This window comes from Thermothelomyces heterothallicus (assembly GCF_042370625.1).
Source record: "Thermothelomyces heterothallicus CBS 202.75 unplaced genomic scaffold P884_scaffold_1, whole genome shotgun sequence".
NCBI classification, from domain to species: domain Eukaryota; kingdom Fungi; phylum Ascomycota; class Sordariomycetes; order Sordariales; family Chaetomiaceae; genus Thermothelomyces; species Thermothelomyces heterothallicus.
Window position 1 is genome coordinate 496,439 of NW_027192562.1, and position 27,120 is coordinate 523,558.

Sequence of the window (27,120 nt, forward strand, 5' to 3'; positions counted from 1 at the left end):
AAGCCCTGTTCTAGTACCATGATCCCGTTGCGGGCATGAACGGGTTGTCAAGCCCCTAAAGTCTCCCCCAACCTCCCCTCCGGGAAACTTCCCACACTGCCTATAACTAACAAGTATACCTACCTATACGGAGTATTGGGACACAAAATGTGCGCTGCCGCAGTGTCTAATATCGCAGTGCTTACTACTCGATACAGCGTTGTAGCCCGGTGCCCCCTTGCCCTGTCCCACCCCGCCCAAGGAGGATTCCACTAGGTGGGGAGTCTGGAGCTGGGGCCGACGAACAGACCGTCTGTGCATCACCGGAGCGATTCGCTCTCTTTATCTCGCACACTAGCTGGGCAACCCTTGGGGCTCGCACTGCTCTCCCGGAAATCATACGCAGGCAAGACCTTGCTTGGGACTGTTTATCCGGATGCCCGTAGTCTTCATTAACATTGACGGAGCGGGTGATCAGGCGATCATTCAGCAAGCATACACTAGCCTTTTGATTCATGCAGGGAGACACTCTGCGGGGAGAGAGGTGCCCTGAAGAGTTAGTGGATCCTTCCCAGCGGCCCGCCTTTCGAGGTCAGAAATTGGGCGAATTGAACCCTCCCCCCCCCCCCCCCCCCCCCCCCCCCCCCCCCCCCCCCCCCCCCCTCCCCTCTTTCGACCTCCTGACGCGCAGACCACCAGCCCCAGCCGACCAGTCATAACTATTGCCCACTAAGTTACAGCTCTTTTCGTGTCTTTACAAGGTTCGCTAGTGCCCACCCAGGAACAACACCCGCTGCATCTCTCTCAAACCTCGGTTTCGCCATCTCGTGAGTGGTCGCTTCCACGGACTGTTGCGAAATTAGGACGCCTTCGTCGACGCTTCGAGCAAAGCCCAGCTTCGCACTTCGGCGACTGGCAACGCGCGAGCCAACAACTAATATTTCTGGGCGAGGGGTCGCAGGCCTGAGGAAACGATCGGCCTCCGACTCGCGCACTCGTCAATGTCGCTGCTGCGCGCCCTGGCGATCACCTCAACATGCTAATGACGCAGACGCCTGTGTCGGCAGTACAGAGTCAACACGCGTCGACCGCTTCCTCGTACTTCTCCGCAGAGACGTCCTCCGCCATGAACGGCATTGTCGGCTCGGCGCCGCCCGGCACAATGTACGTGCGCGCGCTCTACGACTACGAGGCCGACGACAGGACAAGCTTGAGCTTCCACGAAGGCGATATAATCCAGGTCATCACCAGGTTGGAGAGCGGTTGGTGGGACGGCGTGATCAACGGCGTCAGGGGCTGGTTCCCGAGCAACTACTGCCAAATCATCACAAGTCCAGACGAGCTACCCGAGGGGGTAGACGGCGGCGAAGCCGAGCGACTGGATGACGAGAATGACGAGCAGGAGGCTTACGAAGAGGGCATCGACGATGACGACGGTTCCGACCATGACGAATCCGAAGGGCTCCCGCTCGAGGGGGCCGACGGCGACCGTTCCAGAGCCGACTTCTGGATCCCGCAGGCCACGCCGGACGGCAGGCTCTTCTACTACAACACCATGACGGGCGAGAGTAGCATGGAGCTGCCCCTCGAATCTCCCTCGTCGCTCAACGAGACGGGCCCTCGAGATCGCATGAACGTTAGCGTGCCGGACAGGACGAGACCGCCACCCGAGCTGATCGCGAGGGGCCTGACCCAGGAGGAAGAAGAGGAATCCGATGTGAATTCGGCATCCGAGTTGGAGGGCGAAGCTCTGATGAACGCAGCACGCGGCCCGGCGTCCAAGGCTCGCCGACCCAGCGGCAGAGACGGCCTTTCGCCGGCTACCTCCATGGACTCGATGAATGGCCATCCCGCAGGGACTAGAGGACGCAGCGAGACATATGCCAACGGCAACCATCTCCAGACTCCCATGGTAGGAGCGTCTACTTCCTTCACCAGCTCTGCGTTCAACCTGCCCACGGCTGCGACGATCCCGCGCTCCTTCTTCGACGACGGTTCTACCCCGCCCCTGACCTGGAGTCGACTCGTCACGAACATGAAAAAGTCGGTAGACCGATATCGCCAGGCCGTTGAGAGCGGCAACAGGGCAGAGTATGTGGCACGAGCGGAAGATATCTCGGACCACTTGCGTCTCCTTCTCGCCGCCGGCTCGGGCACGACGGACAACCATTCCGGACAGCCGTCCATCATCTCCACCAACAAGGCCCTCTATCCCCATTTCCGAGACATGATGTCCAAGTTCTCCAAGCTCGTCATCTCTTCCCATATCGCGGCTGCCGACTGGCCAAATGCCGAATCTGTTCAGAAATGCTTGCAAGAAGCCGATGGCGTCCTCCTGGGCGTGTTCAGCTTTGTTGAAGTAGCGCGGCAGCAGCGCGGCGAGGAGATCCCACGGCTGTTCCCTGGGTTTGTCATCGGGTCAAGCACCGGTGGGAGTTGGCAAAACAACGGCTTGAGTCCACGCGACCCAATCACCTCCAATTTCCTCGATGATGAGGAAGGCGTCGTGGAGCCCACCGCCCTCCTGGACGGCCAGCTTCTTGAGCGCCTGGACGAGCTCAAGCGGATGCTGGTGTCGAGCATCCGCGAGCTGGAGAAGAACCTCCTGGTTACCGACAAGCTGGTGACCCCCTACAAGCATGAGGTGATTGGTAACAACGTGTGTGCTGCCGGAGGCAAGGTCTTGGACATGTTCAGGCCCTGGATCGCCATGATCGAATCGATCGATCTGTCCTTGCTCGGCAACAGCTTTCAGACGCCGCAGCTCACCGATTTCAGCACCAACAAGCAGAGCCTCTACGACAACATCTCGGACCTGCTCTTGGGCTGCCAAGCCGTCGCCGGGCCGCTGGCTGATGAGTGGTCCGAGGTCCGAGGCCAGGCCCTAGAGGAGAGGCTTGAGTACGTCAGGCAGTGTGCGCGGGCTCTGGAGACGAACTCATCCCACGTCGGCTTCTCGCTCCAGCTACTTTCCGAACAGGTTGCCATGGTCATCCAACAGCAAGAGATGCACCTGCGCGAGGAGATGATGCAGCGTGGACCATTGAGAAGGATGGAGACCATGCCCTACGAACGACTACATCAACGCTCGGATTCTCGGGGCTTCTCGAGGCCAGGACTGCCGATTGGGTCGCATTCATTCACCGAGGGCGAGACGTTCCCTCCCAGCAACCTCAGAAAGGGCGACCCCTCAAAGATGAAACGGTTCTTCGGAGAAGACCCAGAACCGGTGCCGCCGCCTGTGGTAGAGGATACCCCAGATTTCCTGAAGTTGGATTACGAGAGCGACCTGTCCTGGGATCTGAAAGTCACGCCGCCAGCTGTGAAGGGCGGATCTCTGATTGCTCTGGTGGAGCAGCTGACCCGCCACGACAAGCTGGACGCCAACTTCAACAGCACCTTCCTCCTGACCTACCGGTCTTTTACCACCGCGCGGGAGTTGTTCGAGATGCTGGTCAAGAGATTTACTACCCAGCCGCCTGAAGGCCTGTCGCCGGCCGATTACGAGATCTGGAGAGACAGGAAGCTGCGCCCGATCCGTTTCCGCGTCGTCAACATTATGAAGAGCTGGCTCGACACCTTCTGGATGGAGGACTACAACGATGAGACGAAGCAGCTCATCCGCGACATGTATAACTTTGCCAGAGACACGATCAAGACGGCCGAGACACCCGGGTCGGGCCCTCTGATGGCGATCCTCGACCAACGATTGAACGGCAAAGACTTGGGCGGGCGACGCATGGTTCAGACGGTCAACCAGAACACCCCACCACCCATCATGCCGAAGAACATGAAGAAGCTCAAGTTCCTCGACATTGACGTTCTCGAGTTTGCCCGCCAGCTCACCATCATCGAGTCACGGTTGTATTCCAAGATCAAGTCGACCGAGTGTCTGAACAAGACGTGGCAAAAGAAGGTCGCCGAAGGGGAACCGGAGCCGGCGCCCAACGTCAAGGCGCTCATTCTACACTCCAATCAGATGACCAATTGGGTGGCCGAGATGATTCTGTCACAGACCGACATCAGAAAGCGTGTCGTCGTCATCAAGCACTTCGTCTCAGTCGCTGATGTAACACCCCCCGCCCTTTTTTTTTTTTTTCCTCTTTACCTTCCCTTCCCCATCATGCAGGATAAGGCGTTGCCTTGAGAATAGATGGCTAACTGCGGGACAGAAATGCCGGTCGTTGAACAACTTCTCCACGTTGACATCCATCATCTCGGCATTGGGCACCGCACCGATTGCTCGACTAAAGCGCACATGGGACCAGGTCCCGGCGCGCGTCAACAGCACTCTCGAGACCATGCGGAAGCTGATGGGTAGCACCAAGAACTTCGGCGAGTACAGGGAAACACTTCATGCCGCAAACCCTCCGTGTATCCCCTTCTTCGGTAGGCCAAGGCTCTCGCTCAAATCTCGGATATCCAGATCTCGACGTTGACTGACGTGCCACGCTTTAGGCGTCTACCTGACGGATCTCACGTTCATCGAAGACGGCATTCCGTCCGTCATCAAGAAGACGAACCTCATCAACTTTGCCAAGCGGGCAAAAACAGCCGAGGTGATCCGCGACATCCAGCAATACCAGAACGTAGGCTACTCTCTGCAGCCCGTGCCGGAGCTGCAGGATTACATTCTGAGTAACATGCAAGCTGCCGGCGACGTGCACGAGATGTACGACAAGAGCTTGCAGATCGAGCCACGGGAACGAGAAGACGAGAAGATTGTCAGGTAGGCAAACCGCCCAGTTGGCTTCCGGAACCTGTTGCCAGACTATGGTAAATGCTAACGTAATATTTACTCTTGTAGGGTCTTGGCCGAATCTGGCTTCCTATAAACGAAGTCTAAGGGACGCGAGTCGTCCTACCACCATCTACAACTCGAACCGGAAACACTTCCGCATCTTCCACAAGCGCCTCGGCAGAACCATGTGCTCAATACTCTTGGCTTGGATGTGGACGAAGCGCTCGCTCTCAACCTCGTCGCTAGTCGAGAAGGAACGGCTGCTTCGCTAACGAAATTTCGCCGGGATGAAGCTGCGTGTTGTTGGATTGAAAAGTACCGGAATCACTCGCTCATCTTGAGCGGTTCGGTTATCCGAGTCATCGGCGTTCCTGTGCAAGACCCGGACGTCTGCCAAAACTTTCGCAAGCCGACAAGCGGTTCAGCGTCAGCTGAAGGACGTGGTTCTGCCAGGGGCAAAGGGCCCTGCTCTCCTATTGGGGGAAAGGGCAGGTCGACACAGCACACACGCACGACAAGCCGAGACGTGTGGCCTCAGAAACAGACCGAAAAGGCACGCGCGACATGGACGGGAGTGGACAGTGCCAGCCTTGGTTAAGCTGTCTCTGGAGACTGGCGTGCCAAATCTAGGAACGAGAGATATACCGAAAGCTACGAAACGACCCAAGGACTGTGTGGAGTCTCTGACTGGTTGTTGGCGTTTAGGGGTGGCGTTTCTTTTCTTGGATCTATCCGGTCGGGCTTGTTCCTCGTTGCTGAGAAAAGAAAAAAAGGGAAGCGAGTCACGAAATGAGCGGAATGACTGCAGGGTTCAATATCTGGCTTAGCACGATGTCATTGCACTCTGACTGTTGTTCCTGTATGTACAGGGTACGGATTCTTGTGCGGCAAGCGCTTCCTGGCCTGTTTTCTCTCGCATTCGGCTCCTTAACCAGGTTTGGCTCAAATTTACTACATACTCCGTACACGAAACCATTTGAGACTGGGGTGAGGCAAGATGGGGGAGGGGAGAACCAGAGTCGATCGTTCCCCGTACCCCCTTGTGGCAGACGATCTGGGGGAGTTAATCTGGGGATCGTCCCGATTCAGGCTGGCTCTATCCGTATTAACCCACTTGAGCGTTTGTTGCAAATCGTCTGGCAAAGATGCCGAGTCTGATCTGCGATCCGCACCGGTCTGCCCCGATAAGTTAATTTCCATCCATCCCATCCTTGTCCGTTTTAGCGTACCCGCCTCGAGGTTGCAGCTCGGCCGCATCCCGCCTAAGGCGGGCCCGGTCGGGCCTCGGTTTTGCCCACCTCGGTAGTTGTTGGCTTGTGCAAGGTGACGATAGATGTTATGTAACTATGTATGTACTAGTTTTCGCGAGACACAGACGCCAACTCCTCCATTGACCCATCTCGCTAGCTCTTCAGCAGCAGCCAGCCAGTCAGCCAGCCAGTAAGTGTCCCAGTTGCCAAACGCTTGTCCCACGGGTCTTTCTTCCGCATAGGGTAGAGTGGCTCTCTCCTGCGTCTTGCTGGATAACTAACATTCGTTTGATGACGGAGCGCAAAAAAAAAAAAAAAAAAAAAAAGAAAGAAAAAAGAAAAAAAGACCAGTGTAATACAAACTCTCTCACATGCGCCCACAAGCGCCTAACACGGGCTTCTTTTTCCTTGTTTCTGCGCACATTATCTGCAACTTGAACGTTTAGGTTACTTGGCAGCCAGAATAGTTAAAAGGTACCTACCCAGTTATCTGCATCATGGCCTTGATTCAGAAACAACCACAGGGAAGTTCACTGCTTGCTTGTTCCTGTCCGCCGCCTGCAGAGCACTTCCCTTCCGGGCGCCGGGCCTCGCATGTCCCGTTGGGCCCCTGTCCGCCGAACCGTGTTGCAGATGCAGGCGCGCGCAGTTCGTCGGAGTTGGTTGGCCACGAGCTGCAGCAGGCACTTTCCGATTCCGTTTTTGAGGCACGGCGCTGTTCATACAGAGTCGGGGGGTAAAGGTAGCGCGTAATTTCACAAACGAGTATTCCAGCGGCAGGTCAGGTACGGATCTATGTTCGTAATGGCATGTACTGTACCGAATGTTTCAACCTCGTCCAACCCTTCCAGAGGGTAAGAAGGGAACCCATGAGAGGAATATATGAGGCTGTGGATGACCACCTTTTTCTCCCCATTGCCATGATTTTACCAAGCTAAGGAGACTTGAGTCGTCTTCTGCCCTTTTCTCGCCATGCTGGACAAATGCAATGACAACCCAGAAAAAAAAAAAGAAAGAAAAAAAGGAACCGCGACGCCAGCAAGCACCCAAAACGCCAGCACCCCTTATGCACTCCGTACAGTACACTGAATGCGGAAAAAAAAAATCCTGGGGTCTCGACCTCGCCGCCTCAAGTCCTATCTTTTTCCCTTTCACTCCTGCCTCCGTCCGTCTCCTGCTCCAGCCGATTCTTCAGCCTCTCTTCCTGCTTCTTCCAATGGCTCCCCTCCTCGTAGTCCTTGCTAATCTTGAGCGCCTGCCTCAGCCGCTCGCTCTCCTTGATCTTGGCGTCCGCCAGCTCGTGCACCTGGTGCATCTTGAAGTTCCTCCGCGGGCCCGCCCCGCCGCCGCCGCCGCCGCCGCCGCCGCCTCCTCCTCCCCTCTCCTGGCCCTTCTCCATCTCGGCCAGCAGCTTCTTGCGCAGCTCGTCGCACCGGGACTCGATCTCTTCTTCGTCAACCCTGTTATTCCCACAACATCATGTCAGCTCTTCCGTGTTTCTTTCTCTCTATTGGGACATAAATGCTGCGTCGGTAGTAGGTAAGGTAAGAAAGAATATCGAGAAAGAAAAGAGAGATGGGTAACTAAGGCAGAATAATAATAATAATACGTACCCTTCCTCCTCCAACTTATCCCTCAGCTCAAAGACCTTCACCTCGACCTCCCGCTTGCGGTCGTGCTCGAGCAGGCCCTTGTCCGGCTGGCGCGGCTTGTGTCGCTGGCCGCTGCCGTCGGCGTCGTTGCTGTGGCGGGGCGGATAGGGCGCCACCCTGTCGCGCGGCTTCATGTGCGCCAGGTTGCGCTGCACGTACCCCGACGTTCCGGAGCCGCGCGGCGTCGGGAGGCCGACATTGTCGGACATGGTGTCGCGGTGTTAGTCGCGGTGTTATTTCTGTTATTATCCTCTGTCTGGTCCGCCCGCTCGAAATCGCGACCAGGTCGGTGGTGCCCTGACAGACAGGGCGGAGTCCCAAGGTTCGGGGTTCTTCCGGGCTTGGATGGGAATTGGGAAGAATTCTCTTGTCGGTTCGTCTCGTCGTCGCGGAGGAGGCGAGGCGTTGCTGCGGAAGGCGGTGAGGGAGCCAAGTTGTTGAGCCCGGCAAATGGCCGGCATAAAGTTAAACGGCGGTACGAAGTAGCTTCCCGGGCAGCAGGGGGAAAGTGAGCCGCACTCAAGAGGTGCAGTGATCTCCAAATGCGGGGACCCCTGTCTAGGTGACTCGATTCAACCCCACCAAAATTCCTCATCCTCATTGCCCCTCGTACCCCTCCAAAATACCAACTTACAACATTGCACGGCTTGAAATTGATATTTCTTCTGCTGGTCTTTCAGAGTTTGTAGCCGCGACTTAGCCACCGTCTACTCGTATTCTTCTTTCTCGTCGTCAATCGTGCAGACTCTCTCAGCGCTATGCCCGGACCCGAACCGGCGGCCTCATCATCCCAGGAGGCCACTGCACAAGGGGAACTGTCATTTCCCCCAGTCTCGAGGCAGCATATCCTACATTGCTCCTACGACTATTGGTTCCCAAAGTGAGCACCGTTTTCAGTTCGACAGGATACGCCAAGGTAACTGACGGGCCCTCAGATACCGGACCTCCTGTATCCGCTCGCGCATCATCCCCTTAACTCCCGAGTTCATTTCCTGGTTGCACGAGGACGGCATCCTGCTTGCCAATGAGGGCAACACCAATAGTGACAATGGCACGGCGCATGACGACGATGACGACGACGACGACGACGACGACTGGGAACCTTCATTCAGCACCTCTGACCATCCACCGCCGCCACGTGACGACAACGATGTCAGCGATTCCGACTCGGACGACGGAGATCCCGCACCAGTTCGCCAGCCGCCGGATGTCCGCTTTCCCGCCCTCCACGCCGAGATAACTTCCGCCATCGCCTCCCTCGGCGGTGCCGTGGCCCCTAAGCTGAACTGGTCCTCCCCAAAGGACGCTACCTGGATCTCGCGCCACCCCAACACGATGAAATGCACCTCCGCCAACGACATTTACATCCTTCTCAAGTCTTCCTCCTTCATCTCCCACGACCTTGACCACGCCTTCGACGACACCGTTCCCGCCCCGACCAGTAACAACAACACCAACGACAACGACGACAAGAACAACAAGAAGAACAACAACAGCAGCAGCAGCAGCCCGGACTTCAAACACGTTCTAGTCCTCCGGGCCTTCTTCAACCCGCTTCCGTCGCTCGAATTCCGCTGCTTCGTCAAGGACCGCACCCTGATCGCCATCACGCAGCGCGATCTCAACTACTACGACTTCCTGGCCTCGCTGCGCCCGCAGATCGTCCAGCGCACCAAGGAGCTCTTTCAGAAGCTGCGCTTCACCTTCCCCGACGGCAACTTCGTCTTCGACGTGTACATCCCCGAGGCGGACTATCGCGAGCGGGAGGAGGCCGAGGCGGCCGGCGGCCGGGAGAAGAAGGTCCTCGGGCGCGCGAGGCTCATCGACATCAACCCGTGGGCGCCCCGGACTGACACCATACTCTTCGACTGGAGCGAGCTGTTGGAGAAGAAGGTGGCCAGGCCGCTCTTTGGCTTCGCGTCCGATCTGCAGGGAGAAGGGGTGGCCGAGGAAAAGGAGCGCTCGACGACGGACGATGATGACGATGACGAAGAGGAGGAGGAAGAAGAAGATGATGATGATGATGAACCGGAAGTGAGGTTGGTGGAGCACGACGATCCTGCGGCATACAACTTCAGTTCCTCCCAGTATTCGGCACACAAGCTGCCCAAAGACGTGGTGGATGCGAGCTTGGCCGGGGAGGGCGGGATCCGGGAGTTTGCGCAGCGGTGGCAGAGAATTACCGAGCGGAGGGAGAGGTAAGCAGGCCAAGCGGCGATATGCTGCTGGGCAAACACCAAAAAACTTAGACGACGGAGTGTAAAGGGAAAAAAAATTCCATCCGGGAGGGTGGTAACACCTTGCTCTTGTCCTTCGCCTGCCGGGACAGGTGCTGTTCATATACTGTTAACAGTACGTAGAGGAAGACGCAGGATATATTTACAGGGGCAACCAAGCAGCGAAACCCATCAGACACCACTCCACTTCCCAAATCGCTGATACATCTTGTACATCTCCTTGAACACCACCCTCCCGCCCGGATCCAACCCGTCGTTCATGATGCGCAACACGTCGGGCGTGGTGATGCCCATTATGGCGTACACGCCCGGCTCCAGCGCCTCCCGCACCCCGAGCGGCACCACATACTCGAGCTGCAGCTTGACGTACTGCATCAGTACCAGGTACATGAACTGGCCCGCATACCGCTTCGCCTTGTCGCGCTCCGACTCGAGCGGCCCGGCGCCCCCCGCCGCCGTATTGGCCTGCTGCGAGCGCGTGACCGAGGCCGCGGTCGGTTCGCATATAAGGGTAAGCAGGCGGGCGAAGAGCTTGGCGTGCTTTTCTTTCCACTGTTTTCCGCCGCTCCCGTGTGGCTGTTGTTGTTGTTGCTGCCGAGAGTCGGCGTCCGCGTCCGGCTGGGACAGGAGCAGGCGGAGGAGGGACTGCAGGGCAATGAGGAGGATGTGGAAGTGTCCGTCGAGGCGCTTGCGATGGCGCCGGATCACCATCTCGACGAGGCGGCAGAGGGCCGGGTAGACGATGCCTGGCGATTCGGACAGGAGGGCCTGGGTCGAGGGCCGAGCGGATATGGCGGATACGGTGCTGAGGGTGAGCTCAATGTTCCACTGGGTCATGCACGCAGGGTTCTGGTCGAGGATGAGACGGATGGCTCTCGCCGTCAGGTTGAAGCTGGGTGGGGTTGACGTCTGCAGGAGGCGATCGCAAAGCATGCTGTGGGCTTGGGCGAGGTCGAACCGGTCAGGGGAGTCGGATGGCCGCGAACCTGGCTGGGTCAGAACAAAAGAGCACGACAGGAGCGAACGGCGGCGACCTTACCTTTGAGATGTTGGATCAGCCGGTAAACGACCAACTGGCGACCGATCATGTCTTGGCCTTCACCGAGCCTAAGGAGCAGCTCTTTGAGGTACCCAAGTTTTGCATCTTCGTCGGCAGATCGAACCACAGCATCAAGATACTGCAATAGCGCTGTCTTGTCAAGAGCTGCGGCGGACTCGACGTTTTCGGATTCCTCGCCTTCGCCTTGGGGCGACGACTGCTCAACGGGCATTTTGAGTTCCAGTGGTGATTCGAGTACCTCAGGGAAATGGTTTGCCACGAACGTGCGCAGTTCCCAGCCGGCCCGCGATCCGGCCTCAAGGAGCGAGTTACTAGCCTCTAGCAGCGAAGGGACCGAGTCAGAGAACGCCGATCTGACGGCCTCACGGTCCAAGTCGCTGAGTGCCCCGAGGGCGAGGAGGAGAACTAATAGCCCCTTCCCACTTCGCTTTCCTGATGCGATCGTTGACGACGCAAGCTGTACAAGTCGACTGTTGAGATCGTTGAAATTTAGACCATCCTCTTCAAGTTTCTTGATAGCCGGCGAGCCTTGCACAGTCGAGATGAAGGCTTGGAGAAGAACGATGCGTGCTGCGGCATCTGAATCATCACATGGGCTCTGAAGAAGCGAGATGGCTTCTCTGAGATACGCCTTTTCCCGCTCTTCAGGGTTCCCGCTTGTCATTTGCCTGCCGCTGTTAACTTCACCCAATCGAACACCGGGTCAAAATTCACTTACCGAATAGCCAGCACAGTCAGTTGTTGCAGAAGCCTGAAGTTACCCCGATCTCCTAATCCGTCATCAACAGGAAGCTTATCCCTCGACCGCCGGTTCGAGCGTTTGTGGACTTTCGACAAACAGCGTCCTATTGACACTAGATGAGAGAAGCTCATGCCCTGCAGCAGTGTTAGTCTTAACCGAGGGCATAGCGGAGCTGGAGCGTACCTCGTAGAAGGTCGGACGCCCCATCAGCTTAACCATGAGACTAAGCACCGGCTTCCAGTACTCTGCCCCGATGGCTTCTGCCTTGTCCGACTCCCTTGGCAGATGAGAGACAAGCGCCTTCATGGCCGCCTCCCTTTGTGTCCTACTCAGAATCTCGATCGGGACGCCGAGGAGGCACTGGACGGCAACCTTGGTCGAAGACCCCAATCTGCCTGTCTTAGACGTATCAATCACGGAGATTATGGTATTTAACAGCGAGTCTGATTTTTGTTAGCATGGTCAACCATGGATCTACGCCCGTGGACGTACCCATGAGTTTATGCCGGTTCACACTGCTCTCACGTTCGAGCAACAGGCGAGAGGCTTTCAAAGCCGAATCCACAAGATCAACGCCTCCGGCTTCCAGGGATGTGAAGAGAGACAATATCCCGCTCGGAATGCCTCCACTCCTTTCTACAAGTAGGCTACATGGTATTAGCATCCTTGTCAGGAAACGGAGATCCCGTAGACATACCTCAAAACGCGGGGCGCATCGGAAAGAATCCAACGGAAATACGCCCCTTTGGTAATTGGGGCTTTGGAGCCGTTGGAGCTCAGATTTGTGAGCTCGCTAGTTTTCTGTATCCGCTCAGCAAAGGAGCAGATCATACTAGCTGTGTCGTCCTCGTGTGGCCCACTAGGATGGTTTGCCAACCAGACAGCGACGCAACATTTGAAAGCAGCGAAGGTGTTGACCATGTCCGCGTGACCTTTTTGGAGGGTATTCTTAAGATCGGGCTTGATTTGAGACCAGACGTGATCAGTTTCCTGTGAAGTTCCCCTGGCAACGGCCTTCGAAGCCACCATCCACCGTAACGCAGAGATGGATGTGTTCTCCGACTTGGAAGGCTTCTCCGCGAAGGCGGCCTCAAAGATCTTGATGTTTACAGCATCGATAAAGTCTTCCTGTGAGATACCGTTTGAAAGGGCTTCGAGAATATGGATCTTTGCCCAAGTTTCGTTTTGCAATGTCCGAGACGCGAGCCATTCTATGATGTCGACCAACTGAGCTGAGGTCAGAGATGGCTGGACCAGTCTTGCGACGGTCTCGGCAAGCTCGTCTTGCGCCCAAAGTGGCTGAATGACACCCCCGGGTTTGGTAGGGGCAAGATGGTCGAGCCAAACTCTGACAAAGGTGGACAGGTCGCGTGCTTGGGCATACCCGTCTGCAAGCAGAACGATGAACCGCGCTGCCTTCTCCCAGTCTCCGGCCGCTACGGAATATGGTTCCTTCGTTCTTTCTAGAACGCGCTCGAGGAGCTGCTTGCCTTCGTCGGCAATCAGAAAAACGTCCGGGTTGAGCTTGATGGCGGCAAGCAGCAGACTCCAGTCGTGCTCGTCCTTGCGGAGGGCATAGTCATTGCACACAGCACGGAGGCTGGAGACCGATAACGCTGTGCCTCGCTCCGCCGCAAGTTCCATGACTGACCTGACAGCTGCCGTTCGGTTTTCACGGTTGACATTCTTCGCAGCATGCAGAATCGCATCGAACACAGTTTGTACCCATGTTTCGTGATCCTTTTTTGACGTCTTAGCGCCGTGTTCTAGCGGAGAGTTGCTAACCAGGTCAAACAACACGGGAAAGCTGAATTGGGCCGATGGGCTCGACATGTCCACAGCAACCTTCACAATCTCTTGGCTTCTCTTGTTCAAGAAGATTGCCCTAGCCGGCAGAATCAGGTTCCGCGTCAAGAAGCGGCGGAGGTCTCGGGTCCACCGCTCCCGGATGATCGCGTCAACTCCCAGCGGCGTCTGACCTGCGTGCCTCGCCAATTTTCCGAGAATTCGGGCAGCCGTTCCGGAAAGATGTGTTGCGACCTCGAAGGCATCAGCAGCGCTCTGAAGGCGGAGCTCCCACAGGGCGGCGAAGGTCGAGAGCCACGAGGATTGCTCCCGCAGCTGGACCGGGTCTGGCCCGTCCACAGCGAGGCCGCAAATGGTCAACCATGGGACCAAAATGCCCATGGCGTCGGCCGCAGACGTCGAGAACAGCGACTTGACATGTTCGGCACCCATCCGGTGCGTGGCCGGCCCGTCTAGAGACTGGAGTTCGCACCGAGAGAGCAGGATCCGGACGGCGTCGAAGACCGCCTCGGCGGTATGCAGACAGCCGGACAGTCGTCTCTGGCTCGCGGCATGGAAGCCTACTGTGTCGGGTCTCTTCCGTTTGCGGGGGTTTGCAGGACTGCCGGGAGAGGGAGCGTCGGCCATGTCGACGTCCGAGTCGGGGCCGTGTCCATTAACGTCCGTCTGCTCCTGCTCCGGAGCAGCAATATCCTTGAGCGTCTGTTGCAGGAGACCGACGAAGCGACGGTCGGCTAATGATTTTGCCAGGGAGAAGAGCGGAATCAGGGTGAAAACGGCGGCCAAGATGTGCCAAACCCGGGGATATCGTCGCAACCGTTCGGCAGTCGAGGAGGATCCTGTCATGTTCTTGAGGAGCCATCGCAGCAGCATTTCCTCAGCGGCGTGGAAATTGCCGCCCCGGTAGTCTTCGAGGATATCCCACACCCTTTCTAACCGATCCGGGATCGTTTCGGCGTCGCCATGGTCGAGTGCGCGTACGGCTCGCACGAGGGTGGCTTCGCCTGCCTGTGCTTAGGTTAGTACCGGGGCCCCGGGGGGGGGGGGGGGTTGAGGAGGGGAAACAAGGGGGAAAAGTAGAGGAAGGATCTCACCATGCTCAATTCCCCCATAGCAACTGCCAATCGCCTCTCTAATTCACCAATTTCATGCTCTGTCGCTATCGCTCTCGGTTCCTGCCCTCTTGAACCTCGCTCGCCTCCGGCAGGTGCATACAACTTTGCTGCCCCACGCCTGCCTGCGCGATTCGAGCTTGGCTACAAAAATCCAGGATTCTGCCGCTCCCGTCGCAGCGATTTGCTTCAACAACCCCTGCAGCCCCTCGCTCACCGCCTTCGGGAAGCTCGCTGGCAACAACCGAGCCATTAACGCGCATTGGAGCCTCTTGGCACGACGTTTGCCGACACAAAATAAGCTTTCATCGAACGAACTCCGAGCGACGAGCTCTCACCCGCTTCCGGCAACCGTCTGCTGCAGCATTGCAACCCGCCCTCAATTGGGTTGTTCGCTTCAAGAGGTAAGAGCTCTCCGAGATCCTTCCCCTCCTCAACCCCCCGCCGGCGAAATGACAAAAGTGCGCTGATGCGACAGTCTGGACCGGGGGGATCAGTTCCAGCTCCCTAAGCTTCTCATTAACTTAGATCACGTCACTTGACCGTCGCGCCCGCCATGGCCGAGACCACCGCCACCCCTCCGGCGCCCTCTCGCCCTGCATCGCGCCCCGTCAGCGAGGCTCTCCTGAACGAGAAGGTCAGCAGCAGCAGCAGCAGCAGCAGCAGCAGCAGCGCGCACCAGCTCACTACTTTGGACGGCTTATCGTTCGAGACCTGGCGTACAGTTGAACTAACGCAACCCGTTTGATAGTGGGACCGCTGCCTGTCCAACCTCATCATCAAGTCCTCCCTCGGCCTCGGCTTCGGCGTCGTCTTTTCCGTCCTTCTCTTTAAGCGGAGGGCGTGGCCGGCGTTGGTCGGTGTCGGTTTCGGTGCGGGACGGGCATACGAGGAGTGCAACTACAGCCTGAAGGCGGCGGCGCGGGATATCAAGAGGCAAGCATGAGTTTAGACGGCAGGTCAATGGGCATCTGGCGGCGGAAGGCTACGACATGTTCGTCCCTTCCCGTCAGCGCAAGCATAGAGCGCGGGAGATGGGAGCAACTTGGCTGTACAAACCTTGTTCCATCCGTTCACTTTATTCAAGGCATAGAATGCGACTTTTTCCCTTTGTTTAGCTTGGGGGCTACGACATGGGCTACTATGTCGTAACCGGGGGCAGAATCGATTCAAAATCAAGGCTGTTGGTGACTGTACAATCCAGGCGGGCCTCAACACCATCCGTCGGCTCTACTATCTCGGAGAGGGGCCATCACACAGGACACTCGCCCTCCGCTGACGCCTGCAACAATCCTCGCTTTCGCAGTCGACACTCCCTTGGAGGAAACCAATCCCTTTTTATCATAAGTTGAGGCGTCAACTGTTTCTCGGCGTCTTCCAGCCCATCAACCCGCCCACCACTTCTCCCAAGCCAGCCACTACTCGTAAGCCCAATTTCTACGTCCCGCGGCGGCAGGGAAAGACGAAGAGCCAGCCGCACGCTCCGCGACACGACGGCAGATACCCTCCTCCCGAGGCCCCGCCGCAGCACTGTGTCGGTCTGCTCGCTCATGCCACTCGCCTTCCTGAGGAGGAGGTTCATCCCGCTATCACCCCCCCTTTCGCCACGACGATCTCCTTCTCCTCCTCCACCACCACCACCACCACCAGCAGCGTCAAGACCACCACGACCAACGATGCATTTCTCCCTGTAACCGAGCAAAGACCGTCCGTCCTCTACCTCAGTACGGCAGCGGGGATGCCAATCTCCCACATCCTCCTCCCTCCCGCCTCCTTTCTCCTCTTCCCCCGACCCCAGCCCCCATCCGCCACGGTGCTCATCACCACCACAACCACCGCGACAGGCCCTCTTCCCTCCCGCCAGCCGGCGTCGCCTGGCCGACAACACAAACACCGCCAGCAGGAAGAGGACGACCGCGAGGACGGCGGCCGAGGTGGCTAGGACGATCTGCAGCGGAGAAGGGTCGCCCGGGGTCGCGAGCGTCCTTACCTCCGCCATGGCTTGGGCAGGGGCTGGGTTGACGGAGCGGGAGCGGGAGCGGGGACTTCTGCGTCCCATGATGTTGTCGTTGGCTGTTTGTGTTTGCTGTTGCGTAGATGTCTGGAGCGATGACGAGGGGGTTGCTGGTCGTTAAGCAGTTATTGTCGTGGTTGCTATTTGGACACACGGTCCTGGTTCGACGGGCTAGTCTTTGGCGTTTTGCCAGGGAGGGGTTCTTGTTCTTTGGATAGAAACCTAGATACGGCAACGAGGGGTTGCGAGCGACGGGCGGTATAAAACTCTTGCTCTTCTGGAGAGGTTGAAGGGAGAAGCATATGCTTAGTAGGAATGGAACAGGATATACAAGGTCAGAATTATTCGAATTGCTGAGCCGACGCAGGCGGTTGAACACAGGGAAGGCATTGTTTTGGGGAGAGAAGGGGAGGGGGGATGGTAGCGCTGAGACTATCCAGGTACCTACATAATGCTAGCACTGTCCGGTTGAGAACCTGGAACTTGCCGGTTATGGCTGAGGGGCAGTTACCTAAAGGCGACACAGAGGTAATATCTCCTTAGGTAGGCAGGCACGACCGGAACAGGGCGTGTAAGGCATGTAAGGCATAGCCGGCCAGTCTCGTAACGCGTCTGCGTGGTACCTTCCCGCCATAGGTAACCAGGGCGCAGTGCTGACTCAGGTGCTAAGTCATCCCATCCGATGGTACGAACAGTTTGGAGAGCTCACAACAGTTTGCACAATCGACCGGTCACGCGCACAGCGCTCCCTGGCCTACGACTGATAACAGCCTGCGTAAAGGCAGGAAGAAGGTGACGGTCCCGAGGAGGCTGCCGGCGCTCCACCTTCGCCGCGCACTTGAAGTACCACTAAGTAGGGGTGCTAGCAGCGACCACAACCTCGCCCGTACCTCGGACCTTTACACCGATCCAGCAGCTCCCTCTTTCTACATAACCAGACAACAGCCCTTGATGCAGCTGGTAAGGAGATCATCCTGCTCCTGCTCTGGCTGAGGGGGCCGTTGCTGGTGCTGCTGTGTTGGTCTCTGGTGGTGGTACCCAGCGGTGCTCTCACCGTGGTGCTGTTGCTGTTGCTGCTGTTTTTGTTGACGATGATGACGATCATGACCAACTCCACCACCATACCCTTCGTGATGAGAACCCCGACCGGGCTGAGCGGGCAGCGGCGGCGGCGTGCTGACCTTCCCGCCCGTCAGGTCGACATAGATGCGGCCCTCGTTCTCCTCGGTGGCGTAGTCGAGCCCAAACTCGCGGCAGACCTGCTCGACCCTGGGCTTGAGCTTCTGCACGTGGTTGGTCGAGTGGTTGCCCTTGCCGACGATGACGTGCAGGTGAGACTGGCCGGTGGCCTGGGCGTGGCGGATGCGCTGCTCCAGGATCTCCTCGGCCTCCTCGACGAACTGGCCGTGCAGGTCGATGGTGTCGTCGGCGACGCGGCCGGGCGCGTTGTTCTCCCGGAAGATGAGCTCCGACGCCTGCTTGTTGTACTCGGCCTGCTTCCTCTGGTGCCGCTTGCCCTCCTCCGAGAGCTCCTTGGCCCTGGCGCCATCGCCACGCTCATATGCCTCGTGGGCCTGGCCATCGAGATCATCAGATCATCAGCGTCGGCATCATGCGGGGTTTAACGACAAGCGCATTCTTATGAGAACAGCCTTGAATTGGAAAAAAAAGGGGGGGAGCGGAGGGGGAGGGGGAGGGGGAGGGGGAAGGGTTGCAGGCACCGTCCGTACCCGATCGAAGCAAGATCTCTTCTTCTCGCCCTCCGCACGCGCTAGGTCGCGTAGCCGGTCATACTCGGCCTCTATATCTGCGCTGCTGCTGTGGCTGAAGGCTGGACAGGGCGCATTAGCCGCCTCTCACGGCGAGTTTTTGGTGTTGGGTGTTGGGGAGCGGTCAGGGGTCGGAGTTCATACCGCGCCCGCCAAGCTCAGACATATGGATCGCCGAGGACGCCATCGTGGAGTTTCCCTACACCAAGGTTCTCGGCAAGGGGCCTAACTTTAGTTGCCGCTAATGAGAGAGCAATGCAATGCCGTCTTGCTATTCTTCTTTGGTGTTGCGACAACAACCGAGTCCAGAGAAACATGCTCCCTTCAGGATCGCCGCGCGTATGCGGGCCGCTTGTGTATCCGTAGTTACTTACTGTAGGAAGCAAGCGCGGGCTACCCCTGTCAGCCAGCCACCGGGCGGCGCCAAAAGGTCGACTGCCCTCTTGGGAGGAGTGTGTCTTCCATGATGCACTTGACAGACGACGGGAAGCAGGTTCTGGAAAGACGTGGCTTGGTGCTCCTCAAGCCATTATCATCATCAGCCTTCAAGTTGGAACTCACGCCATATCCATGTGAACGCAGTGATATGCCTAGCCTCCCATAGTTCTTGTCTATCTTCGCAGCAAGCCTAATGCTCCCCAGAGGGAGAGGCACCGACTAGATGACGAGTCAAGCGCCACAGCTTGTTAGCAGAGAGAGAGAGAGCCAATGCCTGAGTGTACCGCATGCCTGCGGTCTCGTCTTTATTCTACAGGTAATCCGTAGTCTCTCTGGCTTTGCGTTTCATGTGCCGCTCCAATCGTCTTGTCCCCATCAACCATCCACACACCTAAACCAGCAGCCCCTGGCCTGTACGCACGACTTTCTGGAACCCTCCCCGTTCAATCCTAGCGCAAATTCCTTGATTGCCAAGCGAACAAAGGAAGCGGTAAGTCTGCGTGTTCTGGTTGGGTTTCCTGTTGATTGTGGACTGGTCCGTCAGCTTGGTGTTGGCACGTTCCTTGCTGAAAGTTGAAAGGAGAAAGAGGGGGGGGGGGGGGGGGGGGGGGGGGGGGGGGGGGTAATTGATGTACTGTATCACCTTGTCGGCGCCATCCGACCCACTGCCGTGGTTGGGGGCTGGAAACACACTCCGCAGCGCGGATTTTAGTGTTGACTAACTAGTTACAAGTAGTGTCTTCCGGAGTGGCCGAGTCCTATGAGGTCTACACTAGGTGCAGCACCGAAGCCCCGAAACCTAGGTACCTACCTACGTGCGGATTGCTCGGTCATCCCGCTGTACTGATCCCCTACTCCGTACAGTGTGTGTAGATAGGAGCGCGTAGTAGTTTTTTTTTTGTCGATAATTTGCGCCGAGAGACAGCCGAACTTGCAGTGGCACGGGCAGTTACTATCTTGGCGCAAAATACACACTGTACACAGGGGCTCTCTTTTTGATTGATAGCGGCGCTAGGGATTCATATAACGTAGAAAAACTACTAGTATGTAACGCAGCTAGCAGTTTCAGCCCTTTGCAGCGCCGCTGATGACTCTCGCGATCAACTATGTTTGGTGTCCCGAACGGATTAGATGCATAGGTACATTCAGAGTACAGTTGCATGTTCGCTGCATCGTACTTTCACTTACCGGAGGTGTGCGTCGTTAGCGTAGTGGCTATCCGTGTGCCTCGCTCTCCCTTCCTCAGCTTTTGCTGGCCAGCCCTTGTTCCAGCCTCGAGAAGCACATGTCGAATCATTTGCCTGCTGCCAGGAACCAAGCATAGGTGGAACGGCGTGGTGCGACCGGCTGTGGAGTTCCACCCGGACTCCCTCTCCTTTCAAGGCAAGGATAGCAGACGCTTCCCCACCAATAGTCCAGCGTCGCCGAAATGGTTTTTTCCCCCTGTATGTACATGCTTCTTGGGAGTTTAGCCGCTCGATGGTGAAAGTGCGTCCCCAGTCTCTTGTTATTAGATTGAAGAACCTTCCATGTGGCGACCAAATCGCGGTCGCATCTGGGGAAAAAGCAACCGTCACTTTTCGGCGGATTGCTGATAGGCGTCCCAAGATCGTTTCGGGCGAAAGCATGCGAGCTACTGGGAAGGCGGCTACAATCCATGTTTCGCATGATCGGCTGCTCATGTCGATCTCATTTGCGGGGTGCCCAGGGACTGCCGAAAATAAGGTTCGCTACCAGGAGACGACCGCCACTCGGCAGAGGCGTGCGCGGCAGATTCGTCGAAGCTGAAAAACCGTCAGTGATCAGTGCTGCGGAAGGCGCCCACAACCATGGCACCCATGGCCAAACGTCTCGGATTCCCGGCCGCATAAACTTGCTGGGTCCCATTCTGGCAAAAGAGGTAGCATGAAACAGACCCAGGGGCCTGAGTTTGCATTCCGTTCTTGCATTATTTTCTTCTTTCGAGACAGGAGCGGTGACGCTCCATTAACACCCGTGTTGCTTGTATTCTTGTGATCTGTACGGATTCCTTGATCCGACTGCCATGACTGCCCTGTCGTATGCCCATTGATTCGCAAATGGAGGACAAAAAGACTCTGTAGTTCAAGTTGGTTGCATTAGCCCCCAGAACTGGATGACGTCCCCTCCTTGTTTTCTGAAGTTCCTAGTACGGATTACCTCTTGGGTGATGACAAGGTGATCAACGTCCATCACTCTTGCCATTCCGAGAGCCGCGTGGATCGTGAAGGTCCGAAGGGGCAGGGGGCTGTACGTACCCTGTCCAACGCATACTGAAAAGGGTGTCCGCTAACGGCTCGTCTGTTGGTTGCGGCCATCAGAGTGGCTTCGTGCGCGACACTTGGTGCTAGAAAGGGATAAGAAGGGTGGCAACGTATCCAGTAATGTTTCCGTACTACCCTGGATTCATGGGTTTGAAACTTCTCCTTTCAATGTCTACACAGTAAGGAGAACGACGCGCATCTTCCGAAGGGCCTTCTAACGCGACTCCACGCAGCCTGAAAAACAAAGAGCCCTTTCGTCCGCGCGACAGCTCAGACGTTGCTGATCCTGCCTTCCAGAACAACGCGCCCCGCAACACCAGGGCGGCACGTTACAATCGGACATTTGAAGGTTGCACATTGTCGAAGCGTTATGGTTCTCTGGGCAAGCCTATCGTCAAGAACGCTCGGCACGGGGCACGAACGGAGAGCTTCGGTAGCAGTGATAACTACACAGTACATAAAGTACATGAGCTTGCAATGAAGTGCAACTTTCAAGTTTCTCGATTCGCTGCGATGTCCAAGGTCAGGTTGTCGACCATGAATCCAGGAGATCGTGTTCCTCCGTTCGGAGATATGGCTCGCTAGACAGAAAAGAAGTACATCCACTACTCTATTTGTAGTATACGCTTGCCTACCGAGCCTACCCTACCTACTAGTATTGGTACTCTTGTATGTATGTACATACATACACGTCGATGGTGTAGGCTGCAGCACGGCGATATCAGGGCGAAACCGATCGTGGGTGGCTTTCGGTTTTGCTGATCGTGCCGATTTTACGACGCATGACAATTCTGCTACGCCCGTTCCGATAATCCATTATCGGCACACCCCTTTGTGGCTAGTCGCTGTGGTTCCTCGTTGGCGAGCGCGCCACTGAAATCTGGGTGCTGCCAGGGGGGTTCAGAAAGACCCATGCTCTTCCGGGAAAGCCTCTGATGACACGGATACCCCCCTTCTTGAAGCCAGCGCTGTCCCTCAGCACAGCCCCGAGCCATCAAGAACTTCAAGCAACATTCTCGGATCGGACGAGGCGAATTGGACAAAGACGAGCAGTCTGGCCATGTTATCGCATATGAAACTGGAAATTCAGCGATTGGGCGACTGGGTCCCCGCTGCAGCAGGTACCGGCGTTGACAGTGGAGGCTCCCTTTCGGCTGCATTTCTTGGGAGAAAACGTGATCCGGGCTCTGGGCGCTCAGGGGTCTTGAGGGCTCCACTTCATCCCACATGTCCGGCTCACTGATTCGCCAGGTGCGCCGGCGCCAATTGCATCCCCCCCGAATTTCAGCATGCATTGGCTCCGTTTCTCACATTATCAGAACCGGCCTCCCACCTCCCTCTTTTCCCCAACTCCGGTTCGCAGTCTTTCGCCGCCTCAGTTAGCAGTGAAGCACCCAGCCTTTCTATTCCACTGCCTTGGCGACAATCCGCGACTGTCGCCGTTTCGAGCGTCATTTCAACTCGCAATTTTCTGGTCACTCTTTCTGCTGCCGGCCACGACCGCAGCCTTTGATTGAGGAATTCGAAGCCTAAAAATCTTTGGGGGCGGCTTAGTTATCCCTTGAGCGAGTGAGTATTCCCAGAAGCCTCCACAACGCCACCGCCATTTCCATCTCGCATCAAGACTTTTAAAACCCATGGGTTTCTTCTTTTCTGTGCTGTTTGAGCGTCGGAGGCGGCGCAGCGGTTTGGCGCGACGCGACAGTATTGATCACGGCTTTTTTTCGCTGGCCTCGGTCTCGTCGCGGCTTGGTCGCGGGAGGCGGCATTTCTCAGCCGCCAGAGTCTGCACAAATGAGGGGCTGAAACCGCATTGTATTCTTTTGGCCACGACTAACATTTCTGAATCGTCAGAACATCCATCCTCGATACCCTCTCTTTTCGATTGACGACACATTCCCTCGCATTGTTTCTTTTCTTTACCTTCGACAAATCGCCAAGATGGGTTGCGGGATGAGCACGGAGGAGAAGGAGGGCAAGGCCCGGAATGAGGAGATTGAGAACCAGCTCAAGAGGGATCGTATGCAACAGCGCAATGAGATCAAGATGCTGCTCCTGGGTACGTCTGAATGACTTTCGTTCTCCCGTCAAGGTTATCACAGGGTCTAACATCTTGGTGCAGGCGCTGGTGAATCCGGAAAGTCGACGATCCTGAAGCAGATGAAGCTCATCCACGAGGGTGGTTACTCGCGTGATGAACGGGAATCCTTCAAGGAGATCATTTTCAGCAACACTGTCCAATCGATGCGCGTCATCCTCGAGGCGATGGAGACACTGGAGCTGCCACTGGCAGATTCGAGAATGGAATATCACGTCCAAACCATCTTCATGCAGCCAGCACAGATTGAAGGCGATGTCCTGCCTCCTGAGGTTGGCAACGCCATCGAGGCCTTGTGGAAAGATGCCGGTGTCCAGGCCTGCTTCAAGCGGTCCAGGGAGTACCAGTTGAACGACTCTGCGAGATAGTAGGTTTAGCGGCGTTGGTTGGTTCGCCGAAGCCCGATGCTGACTTGTTCGCAGCTACTTCGACAACATTGCCCGCATTGCTGCCCCCGACTACATGCCCAACGACCAGGATGTCCTGCGGTCGCGTGTCAAGACAACTGGTATCACCGAAACGACGTTCATTATCGGCGAGCTCACGTACCGGATGTTTGATGTCGGCGGCCAGCGATCCGAGCGGAAGAAGTGGATTCACTGCTTCGAGAACGTTACTACCATCCTGTTCCTTGTCGCTATCTCCGAATACGATCAGCTGCTCTTCGAAGACGAGACGGTCAACCGCATGCAAGAAGCCCTCACCCTCTTCGACTCGATCTGCAACTCGAGGTGGTTTATCAAGACGTCCATCATTCTCTTCCTCAACAAGATCGATAGGTTCAAGGAGAAGCTGCCTGTCAGTCCGATGAGGAACTACTTCCCCGACTATGAGGGTGGCGACGACTATGGCGCGGCGTGCGACTATATCCTGAACCGTTTCGTCAGCCTGAACCAGCACGAGACCAAGCAGATCTACACACATTTCACATGCGCCACGGATACGACACAAATCCGCTTCGTCATGGCGGCGGTGAATGGTAAGCGACGAGATTGTGTATAGGAATTCACTACGATGCTAATTGTGATTTAGACATCATCATTCAGGAGAACCTTCGCCTCTGCGGTCTCATCTGAGTGGGTTGTCGTTACGACACCTTTATCAGTCACGCATCCATAGATTTGCGGCGCGCCTGCTGACTCTCCTTCGGCATCGAGGATCTCCCTTTCTGGGTCACATATGTTAGGGCTGGTGGATTCATGACCCTCCGCCACCCACCGCTTCCCGGGCCTCCACTACCTCCGTGACTCCCGATTGGATCGCGGATTCGGATTCGGATCGGATCGGATCGGGTTATGAACGGGCCGTACCTATCATTGGGGGGAGGACAAAGTATCTTGTTTAATAATGACTCTGGTCCCGGCTTGGTGTTCTCGAGTGGTGTATGAAACTTCTTTCCGGTCCGTTTCTTTTTCTATCTTTTTTTTCTTCGCAAGGAAGCATGAGCGTGCTCCCCCTCCCTCCCAATGCTGGATGGATATGGCGCGTAAAGCTTACACGAGGGGGGGCTCAGAGCGGGCCAGGACGAGGAAGCTGACGGCGGCAGCATTCATATGATGGATTGACGGGGCTGTTGAGGGGGTGGGAAGGAGGGGGGTGATGGAATGGGCGGTGTGGTAGGATCAGGGAAAAGGGAAGGAGGCAAAGCAAGCGGGCGGGACATATACCAGTCGGGATTTTCATTTTCTTCATCTTACTTTCTAGTCTCCGAAATTGTTGTTTTGCCACTCCAGTCCCTTTGCCTTTTGTTCCGTTATCGTCGCACGGTGGTGGGCGCTTAGAGAACACATTAACCTTCAAGCAAGCAGCCTGTCAACCTACTAACCCGTCAATGAATGTTTGGTTGAAACGGAGAAAAGTGATAGCGACTAAGCCGGAATAACCCGCCCAAGGCATTTTCATCGCAACGACCGACCAAACGCCGCCCAGGTAAAACCCGTACGCAGCAGCCACCCACGAGCATACGAATTGGCTCGAGCAAACAAACTTCGATGTAGGTCGCCCGACCTGAACCGAACGGGCAGATCGTCCCGCATTTTCACCGAGGCAATTCCCGCCGGCCGTTTCTTTACTTCCCTTGCCGGTCCCAGCCCTGTATGTGTTCAACTCCTACTTACTCTCGGCTCGGTCGAGTCGACGACGGGTGCAGGTGTTGGGGGTACGTTGTAACATGCACTCGCACAGTGCTATCACATCAGAGATACTTATCCGGCGGTCTTGTTGGTAGGGTGGGAGAAGGTTATTGGTACGTTGGTGTGTGCTGTTGGGTCGGGTTTGGGGGAGGGGAAGGAGGGAAGAGAAGGTGGGGGGGGGGGGGTTGTAAATCAATGGGTTGGTTGACATCGACGATTATCCTGGGTTGAGTTGGTCTAACTCGATGGAACGAGCTTGATGTATTAGGGACCGGGCTGCATGCAAATATCCTTCTCTCGGCCGACTTCTGTTTTTGGAGTTTTATGTGTGTCGGTGCGCGGAAGACGCTATGCTACGGCAAGCCCAACACAGTGGTCAGAAGAAAAAGTCACAACCGAGTATGTTACACAGCAGCAGCAACGACATCCTTTTCATCAGCGTCGGGACATCAGGAGACGAGATCCCGGGCGGGGGAGTAACAGGCGTTTAGCGTAAAGTCAATCTCAAGATTGATCCTCTACTCAATCATGTCATGGCAGTCTACAGCACAAAACCATCCGTTCTGCTCTATCCATACAAAATTCCAACCTTTGGTTTCGGACAGAGTACAATTGAGAAGACGACGAAAGCCCAATCGAGTCCAGCAGTAGGGCATGGCCGAGTCCGTTGCCACCAAAAAAAAAAAAAAAAAAAAAAAAAAAAAAAAAAATAAGCCAACTGCACCGCGATCCCGTGTTGCAACGAGATAAGTGCCACGGGTTAAACAACCTCTCTCTCTCACTTGGCCGAGGTTGATTCTCGGTAGCACCGAATAGCGAGCCATGATCCCCCCGCAGTGACGTATCCTTCGCTCAAGGACAGTGAGCAGAGGTAAGAAAGGGGGGCAGTACACGATGAGGAGCCATTAAAAATGCGTAGATATGCAAAATCTCCGCACAACAGACTAAGGGTGAGAAGCTGTTGTGCAGGGCCGTGGCGGATGTCGTCACGAAAGTATCTCGGGTATCGTTCTTGCTTTGATGCCGCGAGACGAGGGTTTCGGAGACTTGTGAACTCCGTGGAGAGAGAATAGTAGGGAAGGAGATATTCCTCCAAACGCAGCTTTCCTGAAGTCTGTCCTTGTTATTTTTTTTTCTTCTCTTTCTTTGCTGGACTGTCGAGTTCCTCCACTTCCTCCCTGCCGAGTGTTCGTAGTGTTCGTCAAAAACTCCTGGGTGCTGGTGAGACTGGGCGATATCGCAGATGGCTCGGGTAAACCTGTTCTGCGCGATGGCCGAGCTTCCAGAAGCCAGCCTCGGGGAGATGGGTATGAACTGCCCCCGCCGGGGGGGGGGGGGGGTTGTTCTAAGCTCCTGTCAAGGGGCAGAACCCCGATCCAGGGAACCCTACGCCCCGGAGTCGTCGCCCATGACCTGCTGGCCCGGCACCGGACCGCTGGCCTGCTCCTGGCTGTTGACCATCTCCTCGCACTCGACAATCTGCAGAGCCAGCTGCTTCGCGGCAATCTCAATCTGGATGAGTTGGCGAGTGGCCTTATCGGCTGCGCGGACCTCCACCATTGCTCGGTTCACCATCTGCTGGAGCACGGGGTTGTTAATCAGCAAGCCCCCGGAATGGGCAACGCCTCCCATCGCCGAGCCGTGGGACTGCAGCAGCGGGTGGGCTGGCGCGGCGAAGCGATAGGCAGCGTCGCCGGCGAGGCCCGCAGTGGTGGCCGGCAGGATGGCCGGGTGCTGTGCAACACCCTGAGGGTTACGGGTTTCTGCAACAAGCTCGCGTTAGCATCAAGATTGATCGGCTCCAAGCG

The 27,120-nt window shown here is 56.5% G+C and overlaps 10 protein-coding genes across 10 annotated transcripts in view; 5 read left to right on the forward strand and 5 right to left on the reverse strand.

The window, feature by feature from the left end:
• Positions 1 to 1,015: 1,015 nt before the first annotated feature.
• On the forward strand, positions 1,016 to 4,814 carry P884DRAFT_188795 (ras guanine nucleotide exchange factor domain-containing protein; the record flags this gene model as incomplete). Its single annotated transcript, XM_069437385.1, has 4 exons — positions 1,016 to 4,048; positions 4,152 to 4,368; positions 4,438 to 4,708; positions 4,787 to 4,814. 4 exons carry the CDS (start codon positions 1,016 to 1,018, stop codon positions 4,812 to 4,814), a joined length of 3,549 nt encoding a protein of 1,182 aa, XP_069301451.1.
• A 1,944-nt stretch (positions 4,815 to 6,758) lies between these two features.
• Positions 6,759 to 8,067, reverse strand: P884DRAFT_233675 (cwf21 domain-containing protein). The gene is made up of 2 exons (XM_069439890.1): positions 7,584 to 8,067; positions 6,759 to 7,430 (listed from the first exon to the last, which is right to left on the reverse strand). Exons 1-2 carry the CDS (start codon positions 7,829 to 7,831, stop codon positions 7,100 to 7,102), a joined length of 579 nt encoding a protein of 192 aa, XP_069301452.1. The 5' UTR covers positions 7,832 to 8,067; the 3' UTR covers positions 6,759 to 7,099.
• A 313-nt stretch (positions 8,068 to 8,380) lies between these two features.
• Positions 8,381 to 9,824, forward strand: P884DRAFT_295603 (D123-domain-containing protein; the record flags this gene model as incomplete). The annotated part of the gene is made up of 2 exons (XM_069444341.1): positions 8,381 to 8,502; positions 8,558 to 9,824. 2 exons carry the CDS (start codon positions 8,381 to 8,383, stop codon positions 9,822 to 9,824), a joined length of 1,389 nt encoding a protein of 462 aa, XP_069301453.1.
• A 103-nt stretch (positions 9,825 to 9,927) lies between these two features.
• Positions 9,928 to 14,636, reverse strand: P884DRAFT_1846 (Urb2/Npa2 family-domain-containing protein). Its single transcript, XM_069437346.1, has 7 exons — positions 14,562 to 14,636; positions 12,359 to 14,475; positions 12,154 to 12,308; positions 11,845 to 12,104; positions 11,638 to 11,795; positions 10,899 to 11,587; positions 9,928 to 10,845 (listed from the first exon to the last, which is right to left on the reverse strand). The coding sequence occupies exons 1-7, from the start codon at positions 14,577 to 14,579 to the stop codon at positions 10,031 to 10,033; spliced, it is 4,212 nt and encodes a 1,403-aa protein (XP_069301454.1). The 5' UTR covers positions 14,580 to 14,636; the 3' UTR covers positions 9,928 to 10,030.
• Positions 14,637 to 15,127: 491 nt separating this feature from the next.
• Positions 15,128 to 15,860, forward strand: P884DRAFT_253086 (uncharacterized protein). Its single transcript, XM_069440765.1, has 2 exons — positions 15,128 to 15,216; positions 15,331 to 15,860. Exons 1-2 carry the CDS (start codon positions 15,136 to 15,138, stop codon positions 15,523 to 15,525), a joined length of 276 nt encoding a protein of 91 aa, XP_069301455.1. The 5' UTR covers positions 15,128 to 15,135; the 3' UTR covers positions 15,526 to 15,860.
• A 457-nt stretch (positions 15,861 to 16,317) lies between these two features.
• P884DRAFT_166473 (uncharacterized protein) lies at positions 16,318 to 16,515 on the forward strand (the record flags this gene model as incomplete). The annotated part of the gene is made up of 1 exon (XM_069437283.1): positions 16,318 to 16,515. A coding segment is annotated over one exon (198 nt), but the record flags the coding sequence as incomplete, so codon positions are not given.
• Positions 16,516 to 17,519: 1,004 nt separating this feature from the next.
• P884DRAFT_295607 (uncharacterized protein) lies at positions 17,520 to 18,549 on the reverse strand (the record flags this gene model as incomplete). Its single annotated transcript, XM_069444342.1, has 3 exons — positions 17,520 to 18,167; positions 18,324 to 18,424; positions 18,507 to 18,549. The coding sequence occupies 3 exons, from the start codon at positions 18,547 to 18,549 to the stop codon at positions 17,520 to 17,522; spliced, it is 792 nt and encodes a 263-aa protein (XP_069301457.1).
• Positions 18,550 to 21,294: 2,745 nt separating this feature from the next.
• P884DRAFT_253089 (uncharacterized protein) lies at positions 21,295 to 21,594 on the reverse strand. Its single transcript, XM_069440766.1, has one exon. The coding sequence runs from the start codon at positions 21,548 to 21,550 to the stop codon at positions 21,353 to 21,355; it is 198 nt and encodes a 65-aa protein (XP_069301458.1). The 5' UTR covers positions 21,551 to 21,594; the 3' UTR covers positions 21,295 to 21,352.
• Positions 21,595 to 23,023: 1,429 nt separating this feature from the next.
• On the forward strand, positions 23,024 to 24,256 carry P884DRAFT_295608 (guanine nucleotide binding protein, alpha subunit; the record flags this gene model as incomplete). Its single annotated transcript, XM_069444343.1, has 4 exons — positions 23,024 to 23,141; positions 23,205 to 23,547; positions 23,603 to 24,159; positions 24,213 to 24,256. The coding sequence occupies 4 exons, from the start codon at positions 23,024 to 23,026 to the stop codon at positions 24,254 to 24,256; spliced, it is 1,062 nt and encodes a 353-aa protein (XP_069301459.1).
• A 2,442-nt stretch (positions 24,257 to 26,698) lies between these two features.
• Positions 26,699 to 27,120, reverse strand: part of P884DRAFT_233691 (uncharacterized protein) — a gene marked incomplete at its 3' end in the record, with an annotated part of 3,381 nt that continues 2,959 nt past the window's right edge. Inside the window, exon 4 of the mRNA XM_069439891.1 lies at positions 26,699 to 27,075. Within this exon, the coding sequence (XP_069301460.1) occupies positions 26,699 to 27,075 (377 nt within the window). The remainder of the gene's footprint in view (positions 27,076 to 27,120) is intronic.

Excerpts from the sequence above, each read along its gene's own strand:
- P884DRAFT_233675 (XM_069439890.1), bottom strand. The coding sequence starts at position 7,831 with ATGTCCGACAATGTCGGCCTCCCGACGCCGCGCGGCTCCGGAACGTCG. Across the intron at positions 7,431-7,583 it reads GATAAGTTGGAGGAGGAAGG|GGTTGACGAAGAAGAGATCG; the intron begins GTACGTATTATT and ends TGGGAATAACAG.
- P884DRAFT_1846 (XM_069437346.1), bottom strand. Across the intron at positions 12,309-12,358 it reads GATGCGCCCCGCGTTTTGAG|CCTACTTGTAGAAAGGAGTG; the intron begins GTATGTCTACGG and ends AATACCATGTAG. Across the intron at positions 11,796-11,844 it reads GGCGTCCGACCTTCTACGAG|GGCATGAGCTTCTCTCATCT; the intron begins GTACGCTCCAGC and ends ACACTGCTGCAG.
- P884DRAFT_253086 (XM_069440765.1), top strand. The coding sequence starts at position 15,136 with ATGGCCGAGACCACCGCCACCCCTCCGGCGCCCTCTCGCCCTGCATCG. Across the intron at positions 15,217-15,330 it reads AGGCTCTCCTGAACGAGAAG|TGGGACCGCTGCCTGTCCAA; the intron begins GTCAGCAGCAGC and ends CCCGTTTGATAG.
- P884DRAFT_253089 (XM_069440766.1), bottom strand. The coding sequence starts at position 21,550 with ATGTACTTTATGTACTGTGTAGTTATCACTGCTACCGAAGCTCTCCGT.